This window comes from Zingiber officinale, chromosome 3A (genome assembly GCF_018446385.1).
Source record: "Zingiber officinale cultivar Zhangliang chromosome 3A, Zo_v1.1, whole genome shotgun sequence".
NCBI lineage: Eukaryota > Viridiplantae > Streptophyta > Magnoliopsida > Zingiberales > Zingiberaceae > Zingiber > Zingiber officinale.
In genome coordinates, this window is record NC_055990.1 from 117,792,835 (window position 1) to 117,820,829 (window position 27,995).

General features: G+C 34.6%; 1 protein-coding gene across 1 annotated transcript; it reads left to right on the forward strand.

Annotated features, from left to right (window-relative positions):
• Nucleotides 1-727: 727 nt before the first annotated feature.
• LOC122052342 (serine carboxypeptidase-like 2) lies at nt 728-22,070 on the forward strand. Its single transcript, XM_042613819.1, has 14 exons — nt 728-971; nt 11,536-11,681; nt 19,708-19,787; nt 19,880-20,002; nt 20,088-20,190; nt 20,274-20,308; nt 20,373-20,474; nt 20,544-20,624; nt 20,713-20,865; nt 20,970-21,041; nt 21,145-21,263; nt 21,344-21,457; nt 21,548-21,593; nt 21,698-22,070. The coding sequence occupies exons 1-14, from the start codon at nt 820-822 to the stop codon at nt 21,779-21,781; spliced, it is 1,410 nt and encodes a 469-aa protein (XP_042469753.1). The 5' UTR covers nt 728-819; the 3' UTR covers nt 21,782-22,070.
• The last annotated feature ends 5,925 nt before the right edge of the window (nt 22,071-27,995 follow it).

A 27,995-nucleotide genomic window follows, 5' to 3' on the forward strand; every position in this document is an offset into this window, starting at 1 on the left:
ACTTAGATGACTAATAAATACTTCAATTAGATAATGTAAAAAATGACACACATCTATATCAAATGAGGAAGAAGAAAAAAAATGAAATATTAATAATAAAATAAGATAAAATTTACATAAATATAAATGATAATATAATAAGGGATATAATTTAATGATATAGAATAATTTTATATAGTTAAATCTATTTAGTAGGATAAAACTAGGCTTGGAAGAGATTATCTATGTCATATGCATGAAATACCATACTTAAATGTTGACAGAATCCAATTATATCAAGAACAAAGTCTGCTAGCTTCCAAGGAAAAAGTATGTTCTAGTTTCTTAGCTTGACAAAATTAAGGCGACGAGAGACACGCGTGCATACGCATGAATGAATGATTCGCATTAATGTTTCTCATGAACACGTAACTCCATCGGTTGACGTAGGCAATGGTGTCATATATACAATAACCACCAGTAGTAAAGACAAACATTTGCCTCTTCTCATCTCTCCACTTTGCCCTTGTCTCCCTCAGAATATATAAAATCAGACCAACCTTTCTGCTCTTGTCATTATTTTGACTTTTTCCTAACATTGATAACTCAAAAACTGACTTTGTTTTCTTTTGTTGCCATTTTCTCTCCTTGTCGCGTCACTTCGTGGAAGTCGGAATCAAGTTTTCTGCTTTCTTTTATTTTTTTCTTTTTCAATTTTGTCATTACATATCTTGGTCATGCATTTCTTCCAGCCACGAGTAGTTGTTAGAGGGATCGATGCGGTGCCTCTGCTAATAAATTAATGTTTGCAGAACAGGGCAGGGCAGGGCAGAGCAAAAGATGGCATCTAAGCATAATCTTTTGTATGACCTCTCTTCCACACTCGTTCTTCTGGTTCTGTTCTGCTATTATCAGGCTGGCGTCTCAGGACTCAACACCATCAGGCATCTTCCAGGATTTGAGGGGCCTCTTCCTTTCTCTTTGGAAACAGGGTCACTCTCTTCTTCGCTATCTTAATTCCTATTATTTCTAATCTTTTTATTGTTTTTCTTAACTTCATGGCTAATCCAAGAATAGATATCTAGATATATTTGCTGAATTTCTTATCAAGATATATACATGTATTGTCGCCTAAGACGAATATAGTTGTTGAATCTTTGTTTAGAGCGAAGAGAAAATCCAATCTTCTTGGATCTTCCTAGTTCTCTTTTTATCTCCATAATCTCAATATGCTAAAAGTTGCATTCTCGTATTACCTTAGAGTAATCTTTTAATTAATTAATGCCTAGCACTTAAGGAATAATCCCATTAGAATCAAATTTAAAATTCAATATTTCTGCTAACTTAATTGGCTTGTAAAAACTTAATTATATATTAATTTTGTGATTAGTTTGTCTCTTCCTTGTTGGTTTTTCAATTTAGTCCTCCCTTATTTGATTAAATAAATTAACACCTTAGCTCATTATAAATTGACCTTGCTATTATGCAACAATGTGTTAGGGATTTGTAAAGTGTGTGCATTAGGGATATAAATGAGCCGAGTTGAGCTCGAGCTTGGGTCAGCTCGAGCTCGAGAAAATTAAAGGGGCTCGACTCGAGCTCGGCTCAAAAATGAATTTAAATGTAAAAACAAGTGTGCAATCTAGGTTTTGAACATTTAACCTTTAACAACCTAATAAAACACTCTAGCCACAAACACCTCCTCAACTTATTACTTAATTTTAAAGTAGTAATTATTTTAAATATTAAAATATTAAATTAGCCGAACTCAAATAGGCTCAACGAGCCTTTGAGGTAGTATTAAATGGGCTCAAGATCGGCTCGAATATTAATGAGCCGACTCGAGCTCGGTCAACTCTGAGCTCGAGTCAAGTTTTGACCGAGCTCGAGTCGAACTTTGACTGAGCTCGAGTCGAGCTTTGATCGAGTTGTTCACGAGCGACTTGACTCATTTACACTTTTAGTGTGCATGACTACAAAAGTACTTAAATTCTTCACTTCCCACATAAAGACCCCTCTCTTTATCAACTTGTATATGAAAGCCATGGCAAATTCCTAGTATGATACATCGAATACCTATTATTCTAAAAGATTGTAACAATTCACAAAACCTTTCACAATTACAGTTATCTTGCAATTTGATCCTCTTATCATTCATATTATGATGTGTTCTCAAACATGGAAAAATATATCTCCATTCATCAAATGTCATAGTTCATACCCCATCTCAATTCCTCTTTAAGCTTACATTGATTTCTCAAGTGATCTTCCAAGGATTTTTAAGGGCTTGTATACAAGGTTGAAGGCTTAAAGTTAAGATCTCGATATTCCCTATTAATTTAACTTTGGAGGAATGACTTACTTGTAAACATCTCAAGGTATAGAGTGTAAAATAGTTTGCCTCATTATCCCCTATGAAGAGAGTGGTTCTAGTGTAATCTTCAGAGTCACCAATTAGTAGTGAGGGTCTTTGAAGTATGTTAATTCTCTTTGTTAATATATTTTTTTTTCATATATTTATTACTATTTATATGAACAAACATGCACACCCTTTAATAACTAACGTTTTTGTTGTTGTTGTTGTTGATGTTGTTGTGTACGAGATAGCAATTAAGGGCTAGACTCAAACTAACCGATCTAATCCTAACAAGCGGTGATAGATCTAATGGTCTCATTGAAAGAACTAACCATATTAGAGCATGGTTGACATCCATGTCTCACCTCTAGATATGATGAGGTAAATTTTGATTTTTGAAAGATAAGAATAGAGTATTTCTTCAAAATGTATTTTGATGTATTTATGGTAATAAGGAAAGGCTTCAAAGGTTCAAGAGATAAGAAGGGAAAAATCTTCAAGAAGAAATAGAGGAGAAATGAAGATGTTGAGAGGTTTAAAGCGAATATGTTGCCTAATAGAATTTTGTGTAAGTCAAAGAGTGCTCAGATGCAAAGTATATGTGGAACAAGGTTGTCAACCTTCATGAATGTCTTTGACAAAGCAAAAGCTCAAAGTAGTGAATTAATTCAGGACAGAGTATAACAAGATGTTGAAGAGGTCCAACGTCGAGAATTTGAGGAGCCACAAGTTGAACTAAAAGAAGATGAAGATCATGAATTCATCATGGTTATAATGGTGAGTAGTAAAGATGAGAAACCATCTTGATCTAAATCCTTGTATAGTGAACCATCAATATCTTCAAGAGATGAATCCACACAAAGATCACATGAAGAAGAATCAAGCTTTACAATATTGAATAACAAGGATGATCATAAATAGGAATGCTCAAGATAGACATCATTTAGCCAAACATTATCCAATAGCAAAGCAAATAAAAAGAAAGATATCATGTGTTTTAGATACAATGACAAGAGTTACTATAAAAGTAACTATCCAAACATTAACAAGGAGAAAATCAAGATCAAGGAAAATTATTTTCTTTAGGTGTAAAAAGAGTGGGCATTGAAAGATTTGATGTCTTGAGATCATGAAAAAGATAAATTCCAAGACTAGACCCTCATAAAATTTATTGTTGGAACAACTAGTAGAGGGGAAGGGTGAATTTGGTTCGTGTTTGCAAATAAAGATCTATTCTATTGCTACAATCCCAACAAGGTCACATAGACAAAGTTAGTAGTGGATTCAAAGAGCACAAAGCCCTCAACTCCCCTTCTTGTGGCATCCATTGCTCTAGCAATCAACTGATCTGCTTATTGTTGGATTGTGCCATTAGTCTATTCATCTACATTAATCATTATTGGGTCCAATGGCTGCAACTTGTTGACATTGTCTTATTGTAGCATCAATCAATCAATAAATATCATTAGTCGATTAGTCTTGATCAACTCGGACTATTTCCTTTAGATCATGATCGGTTCTAGTGCTAATTGCTTCATTCAGGATCCATCACTAAATTAATCAACAAAGAGCTTCATTCATTCTTGTTTTTGAGTCGACTAACAAGTTGACACACCACCAATCGACTAGTTCACACTTTCTAGTTGATTAGTTTCTAAAGAAGTCATTTCCTATTGTTTCTTGAGTTGACTCAACCATTAGTTGATTGGTCAACATTTTTTATTGATTATGATTGATCTAATGACAAAGTCTACCTAGATTAAAAGCTACCCTCACCCAATACATTTGCCTTCAACTCTTATCTCACAATACAATAGTCACATGACTGTCTCCTATGGAGCTTCTCATCCCTTAGATGTTCGGAGCCCTCGGCTTCCTTTTTAAGTCATCCTTCTTACTCTGCTTACATAGTCCACCTCCAATAATCTCCTCAAATGTATCAAGTCCTCGGCTCCTTTTTTAAGTCATCATTCACTCTTTATTTATGTACTTTGCTAACCAAGCATAGTTGCACCTTGATACTACTAGTTCTCTAATCCCTCAGGTACCCCATTCTACCTTTCTCTTATATCCACATACTCGAGCCACTAGGTGACCATGACCTTGGTCATGGCAAGTCATCTCCATATGTGTATTTTCAGAGTCTTTCACATTCAAATACACATATCAAATTCAAACATAAGGCCTAACTTAAACCCTTTGATCAAATACCAAAATCCATTATTATCCACCAACCACTTGGGGGGCATTTGCACCAACATGTATGGGAAAAAAGTCAAAGAGTGAAGCTCAAGTCAATTAGGATCAAGAAAGGTCAACAATTTGGTAACTAATTCTAATCCTAACTCTATTTTTCATGTCTTAAAGGACAATCTTATGTTTCAATTAGAGGAGTCAAAAAAAAAAAAAACTAAAGCCTTAGAATTTAAAAATAGGAAATTTCAAGTCAACATTAACTCATCACATATGCAAGGTTGACATGAGATACCTATGGTTAGGGATGCTAAATTAAGTATCAAGCTTTGAGATCAAAACTTGATGATATGAGTGTTGAATCATGAAGAGATGCTAGAGGGGATGAATAGGCTCTCTCTTGCTTGATTTCTCATGTTTGCTCCAACACTATTAGTTTTGTATTTGTGCAATGGAAAGAAAAGAATAGCAATAAATAAAATAAAATGAATATAAAAATAATAATAATAAAAGTGATGTAATATGGTTCGATAGTTCCCCGGACTTCTATTCCATGACCAATGATCTATACCGTCGATATGAGAGACTAAAGAGGATGAATAACCCATTTCACTTTCGTTCACTTTTTGTAAATCATGTTCATCTACAAGGTAGTAATGCATAGAAGAAACATAAATAAAATAATACTAATGAATGATAATCACAAACCCTTTTTACATGATTTGAAACTCCTGGTTCCTACTCCACAACTTATAATCCTTTGTTGGGCCAACCTGATAGCATCACTTTCTCCTCTTTAAATTTCTTTTGGAGATGTAGAAACATCTTATAATATTTCTATTCTTATAGTAACACATAAACATAAAAGATACAAGTAAATACAATAAAAGTAATCCAGTAAATGAAAGATTACAAAAGAACTTGGTTACTTGATCACTTTAGTTACTTTAGAATGCTCTCTGAAAGCCTTAGAATATAGTAGCATTACCCTTTACACCTCTTAGAATAGATTTCACAAAGTCTTAGCTGAATGCTCAATGAAACCCTCCTTATGAGGTTTTTGTTCAAGACTTGAATATACTTATTAGTCAATTGTTTATTTTAGTTCAGTTAACTACTTATTAATCAATTGATTGATAAACTCTTTCTAGTCAACTGCTCCACTATAGATAATAAGAATCTTACCATTGTCTATGCTCTTATCTGAATCTTTCCTCTTCAATATTTTTTTTATTTTAATGTCAGTTTACTAAACTAGTCGACTACTTATATAATAATTAACTAAACCAGTTGACTGCAAAACATTCTATGCACATTTATTTTGGGTTGAGTCAATACCCAATCCTACTGTCAATGCAGCAATCAACTACAGCAATCGACTGCAAATTCTTTTATTCATTTTCAACTCATTCTGTCATTCTATGCTAAAAATACTATTCCCAGTTAACTAATATTGTTCCTAATTAATTCTATCCTAAAAATATTATTCTCAAATGACTGTTATTCTTTCCAGTCAATTAATACTATTTAAAGTTGATTATGTGTTAAAAATACTATTCTTAGTTAATCGATACTATTGCAATCAACTATCTAACCTAAACTAGATTTTTCCTAGCCAAAGTTTAGTTTTGAGTCTAACCACTAGTCGACTGATAACTCCATATCAAACAATTGATACTCCCATGTTAGCCTCTTTAAGATTGAAATTTCCTCATGCCTAGATACCTTATGTCTTTGGGACTTCCTCATATTCCTAATACAAGTCGACATTGACTTTCTAGGCTTCATTTTTTCTAGTATCAATTAACCTCAATCTACTAGGACTTTCATTGATTAGAGAACCCTCATCTTTGGGACTTTATCCATTTTATAGTATTGGCCTACTAGGACTTCACTTTTCCAAGTCTCAGGTCACCCTTGACATGCTAAGACTTTCACTATCTAGAATACAATTCTCTAGGACATTCAATCTTGCATAGCATTCAATTATCCTTAACCTATTAAGACTTTATTCCTTGCTAAGCATCTAACCCTCCATGACTTTCTTGGACTTTTATTATTGTCAAGTATTCAGTTACCCTTGATCCACTTAGACTTCTCATATATTATCTGACATTCAACCACCCTTGATCTATTAGGACTTCCCATCTTCTATCTGACATCTAGTCGCCCTTAACGCATCAAGCCTTTCCATCAACTATCTATAATCCATTCCTTTGTGACTTCCATACTAACATTGATTGGACTTTAACTATTAAGTGTCTAATGAACTATAACACATTTGAACTTTCAACCATCAATTGTGTTAGGATTGTATGTGCTAGAGGGAAGGTGAATAGTATTCGTTCTTCATTCTTAATTTGTTCTTTTATATTGAGTTAATACACAGAAAAATAATAAATTTAAACAAAAATAAGAATATATCCGATTTAACATAGTTCAGCAACACCCTAGGGTTCCTACTTCATAGCTATACCTCAAATGCAAGCCACTAGTTCTTTCTCCTTTCTGAACACCTTTCAAAGGTGAAGAAACCTCTTACAGATTAATTAAGCACACAAAATAATAAGAATAAAATAAAACTTATAAACACACAAACAAAGCATTACTAATTTCCTCTAGAAGTCCTGAATGTGACACCTATCTTGACACTTCCTAGATCACCCAAACAAAATCTTGAAAGCACAAAATGAGTTGTATAAGAGCAAAGATAATGTGATGATCTAAACCTCAAACCCCTGCCCTCCTTTTATATCCTTTTGTCGTCCATTGATGTGATACCTTTCTAGTCGCTTGGAATCCTTTTGATAGCTTAGAATCTTTTCAATCGCCTAGAGTATTGTTGACTCAGGTGCCAATTTAATCCTCATGAACTTTAGACCCTGCTGACTTGGTGACTTTCAATCACCTAGAAGCTCGATCAACTCTGATCCTCTGACTACCTCATTTGGATTGACTTAATCTATCTTTGGGTTGCCTATATACCACTTTCGGTCGTTCGAACCTTCGAGTAGTCGAACCACTTTTAGTTGCCCAGATCCTCTGAGTTCATGTCGTCAACTCCAGCTTTCTTCAACACAAAATTAGTCCACATTCAAATTTTATGCTTAGTATCAGTCTACCTGACCTACTGGGATTACCTGATACTTAGTATACCTAACTTACCAAGACTTCTCACTTGCTTAGAGTTTACTTTTTCAAGACTTCCCTCTTACATGAAATTCACTTCTTCAAGACTTCTCAATACCTACGGTTTACTCCCCTTGAATTTTTTCCTTTGGCAAGCATTTGGTCCCCTTGACTTGCTTGTACATTTTCCTTACCTAACATCCAGTTCTCTCAACTTACTAGAACTTCCCACTTACATAGGTCACCATTGACCTGCCAATACTTCTAACTTTTATTTAAGTCAACCTTAACTTGTTAAGATTACTATCAAATAATTTTCAAGCATCTGGTTAACCTTGTCTCTATTGGGACAACCTTGATAGGACTAATCAATCTTGAGGATCGATTGTACCAATAATTATTTCATTAAACATATTGATCAAGCAAACATCAAAACTCTAAAGGTCTATTGCACCAACAAATTATTTAATCAACCTTAACGTATTTGACATATCGTTCAACCTTCAAATATATTAATTAAACATTGAAATTCAATCCAAACTTAGTTAACCTTGATAAGAGCACGATTGCACCAATAATCAACCTTAAGCTTATCACTTCAAAAAGGTGGATACCTCCCCTTGTTCCAACATCCTTTTCTTAGTCTCTTTCTTTAATCTGAGGAAGTTCCTCTTCCTCTAAAGGAAATATATCTCCCCTTCCTAAGTCATCACATGCCATTAAGGTAGATATCCTCCTCGACGCATACTTCTTTTGCACTTGTTGGTATTTGATGTCTTTTGAAACTTCAAGAATTAAAGACCTTCCCCTTGGTTATTGCTACAATAATTTTCTATAATTCCTAAACATTTAGTAAATTTCTACCAAAATGTTGTGAGGTATAAAGTTTAACCTCGAACTTTAACCTTCCTCTCAATTCTTCTTTTTTTTTTCCTTTTATTAACCATCCCTTTTTCGTTTTACTAAGAATCTCTCTCTTTAAATGCTTATCCGAGCACACTAGAGGGTTAGGGATAGTTAGAAATATAGGGACAAAGGTAAACGACTGAAATAACCCAGTTTTAGTTAGGATCTCATGTGTCAGTCAACTAAATTGTAACTACTAATCGGCTGCCTAGTGACAAGTCAACTGAAGTTTTTGAATCAATTGGTTATTGTCTAAGAATTTCAATAGTTTGAATTTAAAATGCATAAGTAATTCTATATTTTTTGGAAAATTATGAAAATTTATACAAACATTATTTATGTTAGTGACCATAAGTGGAAAAAAAAATTTCTAGGAAAATTATTTTTAAAGAATGTTACAAAATTAAAAATCATTAAAAAGTTTAATATTTTACTATAACTTTGTAACGATACTATCAATGGTGACTTCTATTAGTAGATAGATTGCATAAAGGATTCCAAAAACTATTTTTAAAATAATTTAAAATATTTTTCAATTATACTCTTTGGGCTAAATATACATGATTTGTAAATTAGTTTTTCTCATGATTGGTCAACACTAAATCTATATGAAGTAATGATGCTTAGTTCATCTAGATGCACTACATCAACACATTAAACTTAGCTTATGATCCTAACATGATTTGATCCTATGGTCTTTGGGAGATGTAAAAGATTCTCCATATGCTAGATGATGATATATATCTATCTAGGCATTCTTAATTTGATCATGTTACCTAGGATGTCAAATAATATAATTCGTCATTAATTTCATGAAATTGTATTAATGCATGTGGCATGTAAATGGACATGACATGCAATGTATGTTTTAGTCTTCATGACAAAAATTTAAATAACATGCATGCTCTAGTGGCATGAAACCACAATCAAGTATAACAAGAGTTAAAAACATAATCATAATACATTGGATTCTTGCATGATAGTCTCATACACAATAAAAATAAGCCAAGGCATTATTTGTTTGAGGATGCACTTGTGTACCAAGAGATTAAACGCGGTTCGAAGATCTTGTGCCATATCGACGACCTATGACCCCTTTGGTTGAGACACCCCCGAATATTGCACTCGTGCCACCCCTTCACAAAAGGAACCTTAAGATGCTTACATGAAATGCAAATTAAGTTAAGAGAGAATACTAAGAACTGTAGCTAAAGCTGTTGGAGATCATTGAAAATGTGTACACAAGATTAAAGGGGTGTTTGAATATTTCCATACAACTCCATGAAACTTAAAGCTCTGATAGAGCTTATATAGAAAGGCCTCCAATACTCTATTTTGTTTATCTCCAATCAACTAAAATAACCCCTACTTGACTGATAAGGCAAATATAGCCATCGGATAGCTGACAACTATATTACAAATAAATAAAAAATTCCTTTTAGTTGTGTGCTCAAACCTCTGGACTATAAGTCTCATCTAGTTGTATGTTGCTTTAAACATAAATTGCACAAGTCACCAGCCGTTTATAGTTCTCCATTAAACTAGACTTACCTTTCAGTCAAAAGACTATTGTTAGTGGTCCCTCCTTCACTAGGCTTACCTCCTTGTAACCCTACGCAAAGCCTCAGAATTTATCTAAGTCTTAGACAACAACTTGGAACCATTAATCACCTTGTCAAAGGTTTAAACCAAGTCACTAGGTAGTCTACCCTTAATGTATCATAGTCGATGATGTTATCAAAAAGCACAAGAACTAAGATTACATTTCATTCATGAAATCTCTTACACTCTTATGTATCTATTGAATGCACCAATTTACTTACCTTAATTCATGCCATTTAATTCTCCTTGCCTTTGAATCCACCTCATTCCAGGCCACCCTAGATTCCACATCATATTAGGCTACTAGTCTATCGAATGAACAATATCCACGAACTTTCTCTTGCCATTTAATCCTCCTCGCATGAGCCATGAAATCCATGATCTCACAATCATATCAACAACTGCCTATGCTCCTCACTGAAGAATGTCCTCCAAGTTCATCCACAACTAAACCACTCATTCTAGGCTTCCGAGACATTAAGAAAAAACTAAATAGACAAACTTTGTAAGATCCATGTGCACTATATATACCAAGTTCTTGCATACTTAATACATTGCTATGATCAAAGTTATTTAATATTGCTACTTATAAGTATTAGTATCATTAACAACAATATAGTAGTACTATTATATGGACTTTTTTTTAAGGCATGAGGTGTTGCCACATTAGGTCATGGGATCGAAACTCGACGCGTCCGAGTATGCTTTCTACCATGCCTTGGCCATTGTACTAATAGTTAATAGCCACCCGTGATTTACCTCCTCCATGTTGGTCTAAGGATGGATTGATTAGAATATTGGGGGCGAACGAATCACTTTTTGTCACATTTAAAGCACCCTCGCTAACAAATTTTTCATCCCCATATTTAGGGTACTTATCAGTTATTTTCCTTGAAGCTTCTTTTGAGTTGGCATAGGTTAATTACATTCCCTTCTTAACTCCATATGTAACTAAGATTTTACACATATAACCGTATTAGTTTATGCTTCAACTTGCAAATAAAATTATTCTACAAAAGTTCATTAATAATGTGGCTTGAACTATAATATATAAGCTATATAGCTAGAGAAATAGAAATAGAGAATGTGTTTAGAGGTAGCTAACTCTCACTGGGATGCAAACTGAGTTATCATACATCAAAACAAACTACAAGGGAGGTTTGGTCCCTAGTTGATAGTTCAAGGTGGTTTGAGGCTCAACCTAGACCGATCAAAGCGTGAAAGATGTTCCTAGGTTGTTGTGGCTCTGCCCTATGTGACTCAATAAGTTTACACATTTCATGTCATTATTTTTGAGAAAATATTTTTTAAAGAATTGTAACTACCAGCTATTCATAATTTATTGTTGGTTGTTTGTCTTTTGTTCTTAGGTATGTGAACGTGGATGAGGCTAATGATGTGCAATTGTTCTACTACTTCATCCAATCTGAGAGAAATCCAAAAATTGATCCTCTAATAGTTTGGATAACAGGAGGTCCAGGATGTTCAGCTTTGTCTGGATTATTGTTTGAGATAGGTAATTAGTTACTACTACTTTCATTTACTCCTATTTATATAATGGATAACTTTTAAATTTAGCATTACTTTTTTTTGTTAAAATTAAGGATTTACTTTCTCCAACATGATCAATAATATCAAAGAGCAATTAAATCTATCCAAACTAATGTTCAGCAGTTTGAGTTAAATGGAATACAACTTGTCAATAACTCAACATAGAATTGCTGTAGTTCTTAATTGTTCCCTCCTCTATCATGGTTCAGAGAAGACCATGTTTGGTAAGTGTTCAAAAGCAACAACAACGAGTCACTCGCACATATGCTTCCAAATGCAAAATGACAATAAATAATGTTAAAACTATGCTTTAGAAGTAGTTCATAACTGTTTATTGCAGTTAGTGGAAGTTATAGTTATTTCCTTAGGAAGTTATTTCCTTAGTTCTTTTTATTTGTATCTAAAGCAGAAGATGTACTGTTCTGCTCACTTTTTTATTTTCGTTGACAACAAATGGTATCAGAGCCTTCTTCTTAAGGGACCTGTGTAACTTTAACACACCATGGAAGCAGAAGCAAGTTTCTCTACTATTTCTCCACCAGTGTTCGATGGAGATAATTACCAGATATGGGCAGTACGCATGGAGACATACTTGGATGCTTTGGATCTTTGGGAAGCACTCGACGTTGATTACGAAATTCCTGTACTTCCTGCAAATCCTACCATGGCTCAGATCAAAGTACATAAGGAGAAGAAGACGAAGAAGTCAAAGGCTAAAGCTTGTTTGTTTGCTGCAGTTTCAGCCACTATATTTTCTCGAATCATGTCTCTTCAAACGGCAAAGGAGATCTGGGATTATCTCAAGTCAGAATATGAAGGAGATGAAAGAATTCGTGGAATGCAGGTGTTGAATCTAATTCGTGATTTTGAGATGCAGAAAATGAAGAAAACAGAGACCATCAAGGAGTATGCTGACAGACTTCTTGGGATAGCAAATCGAGTTCGATTACTAGGTTCTTCATTGACAGACTCAAGAATTGTTGAGAAAATTCTTGTAACTCTGCCCGAAAGGTTTGAGGCTATCATCACTACCTTCGAAAATACGAAGGATCTGACCAGAATTACACTGGCAGAACTCTTGAATGCCTTACAAGCACAAGAACAGAGGCGTGCAATGAGGCGAGAGGGAGAAATTGAAGGAGCCTTACCAGCCAGGCATAATGATTTTGGCAATTTCAGAAAACAGAAAAACAAGAATCCTCAAGCAATAGGAGAAGGTTCATTAATGGGCAATAAGAACAAGGCAGGAGACAAGAAAGCTGGTGCAAAAGTGAATTATCCTCCATGTCATCATTGTGGCAAAAAAGGTCATCCACCTTTCAAATGTTGGAGAAGACCCGATGCAAAATGCAGAAAATGTAATCAAATGGGACATGAAGCTGTCATTTGCAAAAAGAAGAATCCACAGCAAGAAGAAGAGGCTAAAGTTGCTGATCAAGACGAAGTTGCTGATCAAGACGAGGATCAACTTTTTGTAGCAACTTGTTTTGCAAGCAATGTAGAAACTGAGAGTTGGCTAATTGACAGTGGTTGCACCAATCATATGACCAATGACAAGGAACTGTTCAAAGACTTGCACCCAACTAAAATCACCAAAGTAAGAATAGGAAATGGTGATTATATTTCAGTCAAAGGAAAGGGAACGGTTGCCATAACCAGTTGTTCAGGTACAAAACTCATCTCTGAGGTTCTTTTTGTTCCTGAAATTCATCAAAATTTGTTGAGTGTTGGTCAGTTGATTGAAAAGGGATTTAAAGTTGTTTTCGAAGACAATTTTTGCCTCATTAAAGATGCAGCCAATCAAGATATCTTTAAGATAAAGATGAAAGGCAAAAGCTTTGCTCTAAAACCATTAGAGGAGGAGCAAACTGCTTTCTCAATTCGTGAAAATGTCACTGAGATTTGGCACAAGAGACTCGGGCATTATCATCACCAAGGAATGCTGCAAATGAAATCCAAGATGATTCTAGAAGAGCTTCCAGAATTTGCTGATCAGATTTCATATTGTAGGGCATGTCAATTCGGCAAGCTCAATAGAAAACCATTCTCCAAGTCAACTGGCAGAACTTCAAGGAAGTTGCAATTGATTCACACAGATGTTTCAGGGCCTCAAAGAACACCTTCTTTAAAGGGTAGTCTCTATTACATTGCCTTTATTGATGACTTCACTAGAATGTGCTGGATTTTCTTCTTGAAATTCAAATCAGAAGTAGCTCAAGTTTTTTTGAAATTTAAGGCAAGAGTTGAGAATGAATGTGGCTGCAAAATTCAGACTATAAGATCTGATAATGGGAAAGAATATACTTCTACAGAATTTAACAAGTTTTGTGAAGATGCAGGCATAGAACATCAAATTACAGCTCCCTACACTCCTCAGCAAAATGGAGTTAGTGAAAGGAGAAATAGATATATCATGGAAATGTCAAGGTGTATGCTGCATGAGATGAATTTGCCAAAAAGTTTTTGGGCAGAAGCAGCAAACACAGCTGTGTTTCTTCAAAATAGACTTCCCACAAAAGCAGTGAAAGATCAAACACCATTTGAAGCTTGGTATGGTTATAAACCAACTCTGAAATTTCTTAGAATCTTTGGTTGTTTATGCTTTACTTATATTCCACAAAACAAGCGTGATAAGCTGGATAGAAAAGCTGCACCTGGTATTTTTATAGGATATAGTAATGTCAGTAAAGCCTATAAAGTTTTCCAGCCACAGACTGGAAATATTATAGTAAGCAGGGATGTTTACTTCATGGAGAATGAAGCATGGAACTGGGAGGATACAAAGAAGAAAAATCAGACTGTGACAGACTTGAAATTCAAGTTTTCTAATTTAAACATTGAAGATGAAGAAGGTTTGCAGGATGAAGCAGTAGATGATGTTCCTGTAAGAGGAACTAGGCTGCTCTCTGACATCTATGAAAGATGTAACATTGCCGTGTGTGAACCTGCAAACTATGAGGAAGCTAAAAATGATCAAAAGTGGATAGTTGCAATGAAGGAGGAGCTGTTCATGATTGAGAAGAACAAGACATGGATCCTAGTGGAAAGGCCTCAAGATAGAAAAGTAATTGGAGTCAAGTGGGTGTACAGAACCAAGCTCAATGCTGATGGTTCTGTCAACAGACACAAAGGAAGACTAGTGGTGAAAGGCTATGCTCAAACATTTGATGTGGATTACTCTGATACATTCGCACCAGTTGCTCGATTGGACACCATTAGATTGTTGCTTGCTGTTGCTGCTCACAAGAATTGGAGAGTATATCAGCTTGATGTAAAATCAGCCTTTTTAAATGGTGTTCTGCAAGAAGAAATCTATGTTGAGCAGCCTGAAGGTTTTAAAAGGAAAGGGAAGGAAGACAATGTGTTTCTTCTCAAGAAAGCTCTTTATGGTTTGAAGCAAGCTCCAAGAGCTTGGTATAGCAGGATTGATGATCATCTGCTAAGTTTAGGCTTTGAGAAAAGCTTATCTGAGGCCACTCTTTATGTCAAACATGAAAGCAGTAATCTTCTCATAGTTTCTCTCTATGTTGATGATCTTCTACTAACAAGAAATGATGCAAAGCTGGTTGAGGAGTTCAAACTTGAAATGATGAAAGTTTTTGAGATGACAGATCTTGGATTGATGACTTCCTTTCTTGGATTGGAAATTAAACAAGCTGAGCATGAAGTTTTTATCTGTCAGAAGAAGTATGCAAAGGAGATATTAAAGAAGTTTAAGCTTGAAGAATGCAAGGAAGTAAGCACTCCTATGAATCAAAAGGAGAAGCTATGCAAAGAAGATGGTGCTGAAAAGGTTGATGAAGGGTATTTCAGAAGCTTAATTGGTTGCTTAATGTATCTCACAGCAACAATGCCTGATATTTTAAATGCTGTAAGCATTTTGTCTCGGTTCATGCATTGTGCAAGTGAATTGCATCTCAAGGCTGCCAAAAGAGTAATTCGTTATGTCAAAGGGACAAGTGACTTTGGAGTCAAATTCAGAAGAAGCAAAGAATTCAAGCTTATTGGCTTTTCAGACAGTGATTGGGGAGGTTCCATTGATGATATGAGGAGCACTTCAGGCTACTGTTTTACTCTCGGATCTGGTGTTTTCTCTTGGAGTTCGAAGAAGCAAGAAACAGTGGCTCAATCTATTGCAGAAGCAGAGTTTGTTGCTGCAACAGCTTCTGTTAATCAAGCTTTGTGGCTAAGGAAGATTTTAATGGATCTCAAGTTTGATAAAAAAGGAAGCACTCAAATATTTGTTGATAATCAAGCTGCTATTGCCATTTCCCACAATCCTGTGTTTCATGGGAAAACTAAGCATTTCAATATAAAGCTGTTTTTTTTAAGAGAAGTGCAGAAAGAAGAATCGGTGATGTTAATTTATTGCAAATCTGAAGATCAGTTGGCAGATCTTTTCACAAAGCCTCTTCCTGTCAGCAAGTTTGAGTTTCTGAGACAAGAAATTGGTGTTTGCAGCTCCTAAAGCAAGGAGGAGTGTTAAAACTATGCTTTAGAAGTAGTTCATAACTGTTTATTGCAATTAGTGGAAGTTATAGCAGTTTATAGCAGTTAGTGGAAGTTATTTCCTTAGGAAGTTATTTCCTTAGTTCTTTTTATTTGTATCTAAAGCAGAAGATGTACTGTTCTGCTCACTTTTTTATTTTCGTTGACAACAAATAACATAACTTTGCATTTTGAGAACAAATGCCTATTGACTATCACTTGCTAGACTACCAACTCGCAAAGTAGACTCGACTCCACTTCCATCACATTGCATATGGAAAGAACCTAGAAATAAGCAATCATGATGATGATCTGATCATCCATGACCTTGGACTAATTGTATCTTAAAAAAAATACCACGCCATGGATCAATCTCCTTGATTGAGTAACTAAAGTAGAAACTCTAGAACTAGAAAAGAATAACAAACAATGTATATATTCAACTTTTCTTTATTCAAATGATTATAGCTTGGGAAGGAAAACTTAATGGTCATCCTCTTCATTAATTTATGTATATTCACTTATGTATGAGAAAATAAATTATAATATTATCACCTAGGATTCTTATATCAATTTGAATATCTTTATTTTTCTAATTTCTTTCAATTTCTATGAAGACTTTGTGATGGTTTTTTCATGTTGATAATACTTCTCCAACTCCTTTTTGGCATCTCCTTGTCAATCTTATCATCTTAAGAACTTGAACTTTCATTTTATAGCATCTTTATCACTGCTAAGCCAATCTCCAAAACTAATCTTAGTAAACTAATCAAGCATATTCTTCCGTTGAAACTAGGTTCACTTACTCAGGATTGAAAAATCTAGCTCAACTAAATTCAATAACCATAAACTAAAGTAGAAAAGAGAACACCTTGAGTTATGTCCCTCTAAATGAATTGCTCACTACTTGGAGCTTCTTGTGCACCCACTGCTCGTTGTCAATTCATGTGGTTGATACATCATTCACTCCTTAGAAGAATTAGGTCTTGATTTAACACAAATAAGAGGAGAGGTATGATCCCATTCAATATTTGCAAGATAGTAATATTTTATCGTAAAAAAAAATGAAGGAACACCTAACTCAAAAGAATCTTGTCCCATGAGAAGTAAAATTGATCGTGAGAAGTAAAATTGATTGTGTCTACATAGTTATACTAGAAAGAATCTAATAAGTAGAATTTCAAAAACTAGTAATTTTGTCATGGTTTTGTAATTGTTTTTAAGTGAATGATTGTAATGTACTTTGGTGTTTTATGCCAATGAAGCCTCATATCATAACCTTTACCCATATTTAATCTCCTAAACACATACATCCTAGTGCAATTATTCCAACCCATGGATTTATGTAATTCAAATAGCCTAGCTATTTTCAAGCAAGTTGAAAAATGAAGGTTGTGTTGATGCACGATCTCTAGATTGACTTTATTGTTCTCATTTTTTTTTTTTTTTGATTTGTATAACTTGCATTTATTTGATTGGAATGCACAATGAACTAAGATAGAAGAGTGTAAACTTCTAGTTGAAGAGGTAACAAAGAATGGAAAGAGACAATCAAAATACTAATATAAAAGAAGGATCCAAGAGACAGACAATCACAAAGTCTGATCCAAAGCCATATCCAATTGTTGGCTTCACAGTCACTCACTTTCATGACCAAGGAGATCATTATAGAAGTGGTTTTCTCCTTAATCCTCCTTGCTTCACAACCAAGGAGATCATCATCGATGTAGTTTTCTCCTCAATCCCCGTATGTTCTTGAGTAAAATTATGTTAGCTACCCTCAATCCAAGTTGGACTTGAATTTTGTTAGTCTAACAAAATGGTCTTTGGTCTTGGCATCCTCATGTCGAGCTTCACAATAAAACCTTGTTGAGCAAAAGGTCTGAAAAGGTGGCCAAGGTTTGCATGGCTTAGACTGATCAACTAATCCCTCGTACCTCAAAACAAAGAAGGAAAACTTGTGTGATAAATTCTATTTGAATTTGGATCAATCAGCACTATTGTCATTTCACTTTGAACTTCTATAAACATATACTTGTATAATAAAATACATTAATAGGTTTACTTCATTAATATTGTAGCACAAGTCCCAAAGTTCGTAACTTTACTGTGATGAGGTTTATTATGAAGTCAAGACACTTTTTGTCTCTTTCATGGATAAACGCAATAGATATTATGATTTTCTAATCTTTTAAATTAGCTCAAACTTTAGTTGAAATAAAGGCAAGACTAAATTGGGTTAAGAAGAGCTCGATTGATCAACTAGATTTTTGGTTAGGCTTATCATGGTCTGAGTAATAGGAACTAGATTTGCCACACAATAATTACATAAACTATAGTGAATTATTGAAGTGGGTCTCCATGGCTCCTAGCTCCATTCTATATACCTTAATGGTGAGGGGTAGTCCAATAATGGATTATCATGTGGTCCAGCATGATGATTTGCTTTGTCAAGCCAAGTGAGTTGGTCAGTAGACTCTAGTCAAGGGTTTGGAAAGTTAAGTGAATCCATTCATGAGAGTCGAATGAGTTGATTAATTCAATCTTCGTGAGTTGGGTGAGCTTGAGGAGTCAAATGGTTTGGGTGTGATAAACAATCATAGCGTGCCAACCAATATATCAATCATACATCTCTCCCTCTTCATATATGTACAATTTTACATCTTTTATTTTAATCCCTCGAAATAAATAAACCTTCTAGTCTTGTGTCTAGCGCTTTCTTAGAAACAATGTCATTATGTTATGGCTAAGACACAATAGATATTGAAGTACACTACCTTTTATCTAGTTCAGAACTCAGATGTAGAAGTGGTCTAGAATTGAAATTGGGTAAAGTAGAGCTTGCTCGATATGGGTTAGGATTAACACAACCAAACTTTGGGGTGTAAGTCCAAGATGGTGCCTAGTTGTTGATAAGGAATTACTCAAACATAGTGAATTATTATTGAATGTAAATGTCCAATTCTTTGTGGCTTTTGATCACCTTTTATAAGCCTCAAAGTGACTATCTATTCAATAACAGAGTATCATCTATATATAGTGCCTAAATGGATTCATATTGTTTGCAATAGTTTTTAATTGTTGACTAAGTTATTCAGACATATGCTGACTTCAAGCTATTGTAGCCTCAAGTACTTGAATCAATCCTTGTTGTTCACACTGAATTTTCATCATATACAATATACATGTAAAGCTCATCCATGAATTCCTGAAATGAATTAGTAGATTTACCCACATCATTCTCTCTCGGTTGGTTAAAGCGAAATACATGCATCGCCTTAAATGGATGACAGAAGTCGAAGCTTAGCCACAGTTTGTGTAAAAAAAAATCTACACAATAGTACATATTTCAACCTTATTTAAGCTTATAAACACTGATAAGTATGCTATGGGTGAGTTCTCTTCTTATATTTTGATAATTTGAATCTAATTAGAGTTCAAGATCTTCTACAAGTGTTCAAACTAGTAAATATTGAATTTAACAATTTGGTATTTGCTTTAAGGTCCCCTACAATTTGATGTACCTGGCTACACTGAAGGCCTTCTCCCCTCTTTGCTGTACAGGCAATCCTCCTGGACACAAGTAATTTTTTTACCATCATTTTTTCATTTCTTGTTCGATTAATATAATCTCTTTTCATCAAACTTTAACTACTCTAGTCTTCGATGATTCAGGCGGCAAACATCATCTTTCTTGATTCACCAGTTGGCACTGGATTCTCCTACTCAAGTACCCCACAAGGTCAAGTAACTAGTGATACCATATCCTCCAATGATGTCTGCACATTTATGAAGAAGGTTTGAACTTTTCCAATCCCTCAAATTAAATCATTTCGTTTTCATTGAAGGATAAGGATAAATGAACAACTAAAATTTTGTGCAGTGGTATGCTGACCACCCTTCATTCATCTCCAATCCCCTCTACATTGGTGGGGACTCCTACTCTGGCCTTGTAGTGCCGGTTATTGCTCAATACATAGCTGAAGGTTTGGTTTAGCTCTCTTTTTATCTTATAATAGACAGTCCTACTTGCAAATGAAATGATTGAAGAGTATTTGTTCCTGTCCAGGAAGAGCACAAGATGGTTTGCAGTTCAATCTCAAGGTATCAGTTTCATATTTCTAATTTTTATATAATTAGCAGAATCACTAACCAAACTGATTGATAGGGCTACCTAGTTGGTAATCCCTCCACAGATTTTGCCTATGATGGGAATGCAATAATCCCTTATGCCCATGGAATGGGTCTGATTTCTGATGAGCTTTATGAGGTAATCAAATGATCTTCATCTTTCCCACACATTAATCTTCCAAATCTTTATTTAGTTTTCTTTTAATAGGCAACTAAGAAGAGCTGCAAAGGGGAGTATCAGACTCCCATCAATGCAGAGTGCGACAGAAATTTACAAGCTGTGAATCAGGTCAGGAAACACCTTTTACTTTTACTTTGTTTTTATGCTTATTATGTTGTCTAAAACTCCTTGAATTAGTTTTCAAATTTAATCGTAGGGATTGTTGGGGGTCAACAATGTTCACATCCTGGAACCTCTGTGCTTCTTTGCAAGCCCAAAGCCAGGTGAAGCCTCCACAAGTAGAAGGGAGCTGCCTGAAGAAAATGTTAAGGTCCCATTGCTTAAGGCAGATCTTCCTTTGACATGCAGGGTAAGGGTAAACTCGTTCCTAGTTTTTATTCTGTAGGAATATTAACTTTTATAATTTTTGACAAATTTATGAGTTACTATACACTGATTCTTTCTTTCTGTTAGAGCTCTGCATACCTACTCTCCTACATGTGGACAAACAATGACACTGTGAGACAAGTTCTTGGCATTCACAAAGTATGCCTGAGATTGAGACCAGAAGATATAATTTTTTTTTTCATGATATGTTAAGATCTTATGATACTTGGCATTTTAACTAGGTGATACTGAATATTTGCAGGGAACAAAGCCATACTGGATAAGGTGCAACTACGGTATTAACTGCACAAATGATGTTCCAAGTTCTTTACAGTATCATCTCTCCTTAACTAGCAATGGCTATAGAGCTCTGGTATACAGGTGAACTACTTTTGCTGGTAATTAAATAAATTAAACCGATCTTTTCTTTTCTTCACATTTTATTATTTACTCATTTGCAGTGGAGACCATGACATGACTGTGCCATATTTGGGAACACAAGCATGGATAAGATCCCTCAACTTCTCCATTGTGGATGATTGGAGGTCATGGTGGGTGGATAGCCAAATTGCCGGGTGAGATTACTTTTTTGTTCTTGAATATTTCAGATTGCTTTCACTTCCATGGCTATAATCTAATTTCTCAACATGTCATTTTCATCGTAGCTTCACAAGGCGATATTCGAATAATCTCACTTTTGTGACCATCAAAGTGAGTTTATTTTATTTCATTCACAAAAGTTTACAAATGAGAATTTCTTAATATGACTTAATTAGTTTTATCTTCGGTTTATTTTGTTGAAATTATATATGTAGGGTGGTGGACATACAGCTCCAGAATATCTACCAAGAGAATGTCTAGTGATGGTCGATAGGTGGCTTTCAGAAGCTCCTTTGTGAGGTTATTATGGCATACTTCTTCATACAATTAACCTAACCTATTATAGTGATTATTGGAGGGAATATATTTGGAAGAAGTGATACCATATCCTTCACACTACATATACAAAGAAAGAGTTGCAAAACTTGTGCTGAAATTGTCAAATTTAGGCAGTGCAATAATATTATTATAGGGTATATGGAGGTATAGATGTAGAAGTCACTGCCAAGGATGCACTTTTATATAAAGTAATCTATGTAATTTTATTTTGAAAATGGACATAAATCATTAGTCCAAAATTACGCATGTTCTTTTTTTTTCATTTTGTTTTTTAAAACAAGTAAAGGATGAAGTCCTACTATGTTGTGGTGGTGGGGGTGGGTTGGTTTGTTGATTGCATCAAGAACATCTTCAAGAACAATAGAGACAACCAAAAGCACCCAGTCCAGCGATAGTGACACAATTCAGATGATCAGTGTTAGTAATGTGCCATACAAATTGATTATACAAGTGTTAGTGAATTGGATATAGACCACACTTGAGAGAATCGATAGGGCGGCTATTGAAGGTGCAAGATCATGTTATCAGTGTTGAAGAGATTCTACATACTTTCAAACACCTTTGGGGGCAACAATGGTTACATGCAACTAAAAATAAACATGGCAATGACCTATGAGAAATTGAGTTTGGGGTTCATACAGGAGACTATGGAGCTAGTCAATCAGCTAGAGTTTATTGTTTTTCTCATTATGTATTGGATCTCTACCGCCATGTTTCAAATCCTTTTGAATTGAGAAGCAACAACCAATTTAGAAGTCCTTGAGATATATGACAAATATGTCCTCTTTGTTAGGACGGCAAGAATTTTGCTTTCTTTGAAGATCACCCAAGATCTCCTTTAAGCGTTGTCGTAAAAATCTGTAAGACCGTAAATACACTAGAGAGAGAGAGAGGGGGGGGGGGTGAAAAGCGATTTCCAAAAATCAAGAGCGAATTACGCAGCAAAAAAATAAAAGAAAAAGACTAGAAGGAAAAAAACAATCACACACGAACACAAGTAATTTTTATTTGGTTTGGAGTCTTCGACAACTCCTACTCCAAGGGTCGCACTCGTCGAGTACTTTCGTTAGGTAATCCACTAATAACTCGAATGATTACAAAAGTTAAGTATAAGAACTAAAAACAATGTTACCGACAACAGAGAAAATAAAAAGATCTTGATCATCGGTTGTTGGAGGAGTTTTATAGCGTCGTAGGAGCTTTTTCGAAGCAATGAAAGTCATAGAAGATGTTGTTCTGAAGCTGTTGGTCGAAGGCCCTTATATAGGCCCATTCCAATTGCAAACGTCTAAATGACATCACACATAAAGATCAATATAGTCTACCAGGCATCAACACCATACTTAAAAAGGTCAGTAATAGTTGTATTTTCTCTAAGTTCGATTTGAAAAGTGGCTTTCATCAGGTTGCTATGCATCCTGATTCTATTGAATGGACTGCATTTTGGGTTCTCGACGACCTATATGAATGGTTGGTTATGCCATTTGGTCTCAAAAATGCACCTGCAATTTTCCAAAGGAAAATGGACTTATGTTTTAAGGGAACGGAAGATTTTATTGCAGTATATATAGATGACATTTTGGTATTCTCTCCGGATGAGAAAAGCCATGAGCAGCACCTCCAAAAGATTTTAAGTATATGCCAGAAGAATGGGTTAATTCTGAGTCCCACAAAAATGAAAATTGCGGTACCTGAAATTGAATTTTTGGGAGATATTATTGGAAACGGTAGAATCAAGCTTCAGCCCCATGTGATTACAAAAATCGCTGATTTTAATGATAATGAGCTGAAAACAACCAAGGGAATGAGATCTTGGCTAGGGCTATTAAACTATGCAAGAAATTATATCCTGAACCTAGGAAAAATACTTGGGCCCTTATATGCTAAAACATCCCCTAATGAAGAAAATAGGTTAAACCGGCAGGATTGGGATCTAATTCATCAGATCAAGACCAGAGTAAAATAGCTGTCTGATCTTGAGCTACCCCCACCCGAGTGTTATATAATTTTAGAAGTAGACGGATGCATAGACGGATGGGGAGGCATTTGCAAATGGAAGAAAAGAAAGTTTGATCCCATTTCTTCAAAAAAAAATTGTGCTTATTCCAGCGGCAAATTTAATCCACCCAAATCAACAATTGATGCAGAGATCTATGCAGTCATGAATACCATGGAAGCCTTAAAAATCTATTTCTTGGATAAAACTGAGCTTCTTATCAGAACAGATTGTCAAGCAATTATTAGTTTTTTCGGAAAGATGACAAATCATAAACCTTCTAGAGTACAATGGATCTCTTTTACGGATTATATTACTGGGGTCGGACCAACAATACAATTCGAGCATATAGACGGGAAAAATAATCAGGTAGCTGACTCTTTATCTCGTTTAATTTCTGTGTTAATATTTTCAGAATGACCGGAACAGCATTTGGGCCAACTAGCCTTATTGGCACCAGCCATCAAAGAAGTCAGGAGCCCGCAACATCCTCATGCTCAGGAGCTATTGAACAAGATGGCGGCTCACTTGGCTACCAGGATTCATAAATTCTACTACTTAGCTTGGAGGTTTAGAGTTCGAATCCTGGGGGAGGCAAAAATCCACTGGCCAGGGGTGGAAAGACCTAGTGAGTAACGACACGACCAAGGATCGTCGATCGACGACATTAGAGGTCACCAAATGGGCCGACGACATAAGGGGCCACCAGTGGGCCGCCGCAAGAGCCGCCTAAGAGGCCAAAGGGCCGGGTCGTTACACCACGCCTTCGAAATTTTCCAAATAGTCATGCCCACTGAATTTAGTATAAAACCTTGGTCTAACTAGTTAGGATCGATAAGGGGTAGCTTCAGTTAGTTTCACTAAGCCAAATGCACCAAGGCGAAGCTATATCTTCCTAGACATGCATAGGAAGAGCTTCCCTAACCTACTATCATCCAAAACTTCTCCATTACTCTTTATTAAGTTAAACTTTTATCCCTATTTAACTTAGTCCTAATTATCCAGTTGGGATTATTATTATTTTAGAGGTACCAACTAATTAGGAGCCTCCTCGTGAATCATGGACTTTCCTTTTAAGTTTTTGTTTAGGTTTATGTGGATTTAGTTTGGTTCTACTTACTTGGTTAGACAAGATTTAGAAATCCTTTCTTTAATTTCTTAAGTTTAATTTAAGTAAGTTTTAGTTAAAGTTTAATTAATTGTAGTTTAGGTTGAACTTACGTTTTTAATTTTGAATTAATTAAATTAATTAAATTATCCTTCTTTAAAGGAGTATTCTTAATATTTAAATTTCCTTTCAATTTTAATTTTATTAAGTTAATTGAATTATCTTTCTTTAAGAGATTATTTTTAATGCTTAAGCTTATAGTAATTTTAAATTTTGAATTGGTTAAATTATTTGAATTATATTTCTTTAAAGGTTTATTAATTTAATCAAACAATTTGACTAATTCAAAATTGTTATCTTTAATGTTTAACTTTTTATTAATTGTTATCTTTAATTTAGAATTTGTTAAATTTGGTTTTGATCCACTTAGAGTTTCCATCTACTAACTCCCTCATTGGACTTTTATCATTGGCAGTACCAATTGAATTTTCACATCTACAAACACCTATTGGACTTTTTAGATTACGAAGTGTCCATTCGACCTCAATCCACTTAGTCATCTTCTATAGTCAAATATTCAGTCAACCTTACTCTACTTGACATAACCAATAAAATATTACTCAAAAATCAAACTGCAACTCTTAGTCAATTTAACCATGAGCTGATCATACCAACAATCTCCTTTTTATATTTGACAATATATTTATGTTAAGGTTATCCATCAATTCAAAATTATCTTCTATGTTAAACCTAAGTAAAGATTTCCAAACTTAAGGAAACGTCCCCTAAGCTATCATAAACCAATAGTATATATATTCTTGAAAGAAAAGCTCTCAAATTAAATTCTGAAATTAATTAAAATAATCCAAGAGTTTAGAAAATCCTTAGTAGATATCGATGACTTGTCATAAACTTTCAAAATTTTTTCTTCTAACTAGGGATGTAATTGAGCCGAGCCGAGCTCTTAAATGTTTGAGTTTGGCTCATTTATAATCGAGTCGAGCTCAAGCTTTATTTAATGAATATATTCATGGCTCACGAGTTTATTCGAGTTTTTATTGAGCATAAACGAACTTAATAAATATAAATTATAAATTTAAACATTCATTAAAAACTAAGTTATATATTTAGAGAAAATTATAATATTCTTATTAAAATTTACAATTTTATTTTAATAAATAAATTTAATATGTTTGTCTATATTTTTCATAGCCAGAGTGTAAAATCTAAAAATTTAATATCAAAACTATTATTTTTTCGTTTAAACGTTGATTCATGAGCTTACTAACGAACATGTTCATGAGCTAACGAGCTGAGTATTGTGAAGCTTGAACTTAGTTTATTTTTCTTAACAAGCCTCATTAAACGAGCTCAAACGAGTTTTTATCGAATCAAACTTTGAATAGCTCATGAGCGGCGGCTTGGTTCATTTACACCCCTACTTCTAACAAAAATAAAAAGGCAACTAAATAATGCGGAAACGTGAACTATAAGGGTCTTGGGGTTATGCTATCGTGGCCCTTGAGCCTACTCACTGGTCAAGACCTCCTCTCTCATTTGTCTCATCTCTAGCAACAATCAGATCTACGAGTCTAAAAACTCAGCATGTTCAAACCTTGATATGCATTAATTACTCACTATAACCATGTGTACTAAAGAGAAACATATTTTAGTTAACCTTACCCTTAGCTTCATGCACCGCATAAATATAAACATAACTATTTGTAGATAATTGAATACACATAACTACTAGCCAAGCATAAACATAAACATAACTACTCGCAGAGAATAAACATAACTACTAGCAGAGCATAGACATAATCATAACTACTTGTAGAGAATAAACATAACTATTAGCAGAGCATAAACACAATCAATACTACTTGCAAAGATTAAACATAAACATAGTTTTTCATTGGGTTTAGTTTCATGTTATTGGTACCATAACCTAACTATTTGATCAAACTTTCACCATAGCGCTAGGTTGGTAGAAATCCGAACCTCAGAATGAAAACCCCTACCCATACATAATTTTGGGTAAGATCCCCGGGCATAGATCTCAGGTTCATAACTCAACCCATAATGAAATTTGATAAGTTCTCCAGTCATAGGTCCCTGGTTCATAACTCAACCCCTAATAAAATTGGTACACTCCCCGGGCGTAGGTCCCCAGTTCATAACTCCACCCATAATGAAATTGGTAAATTCCCCAAGCGTAGGTCCCCGATTCATAACTCCACCCATAATGAAATTGGTAAGCTCCTCGGACATAGGCCCCCGGTTCATAACTCCACTCATACATGAACATAGATTTGCCACCAATAGCTTACGGTTAAATTAATTATTTACTTAAACTCATTCATACACACATGTAATATTATCGTAAACAAAACACAACGTGCATAATTATACATTCTGAATCCTATATAGCTGGTTTTCGATTTCATAAACACACATGGCATATTATTATGAAATTCATAACCTACATACTCATAATTCTGAATGTCTTTAATGAGCCCAAACTGAAATCAAACATAAAGAAACATAGTAGTTATCTTTTAATAACACTAAGATCCATAGGTGGACAAAAATCAAAATCTAAAATAGAGGAACGTAGTAGCTATCTTCTAATAACAATAAGGTGCATAGGTGGACAAATCACACATGTTATTAACATCTAAAATCTAAAATAGAGAAACATAGTAGTTATCTTCTAATAATATTAAGGTGCATAGGTGGACACATAACACATGTTACTAAAACCTAAAATCTAAAATAGAGAAACACAGTAGCTATCTCCTAATAACATTAAGGTGCCTAGGTGGACAAATCACATATGTTACTAAAATCAAAAATTTGAAATCTAAAATAGAAAAAATATAGTAGCTATCTTCTAATAACATTAAGGTGCATAAGTGGACAAAAATCAAAATCTAAAATAGAGGAACATAGTAGCTATCTTCTAATAACAATAAGGTGCATCAGTGGATAAATCACACATGTTACTAAAATTTTAAATAGAGAAACATAGTAGCTATCTTCTAATAACATTAAGGTGCATAGGTGGTCA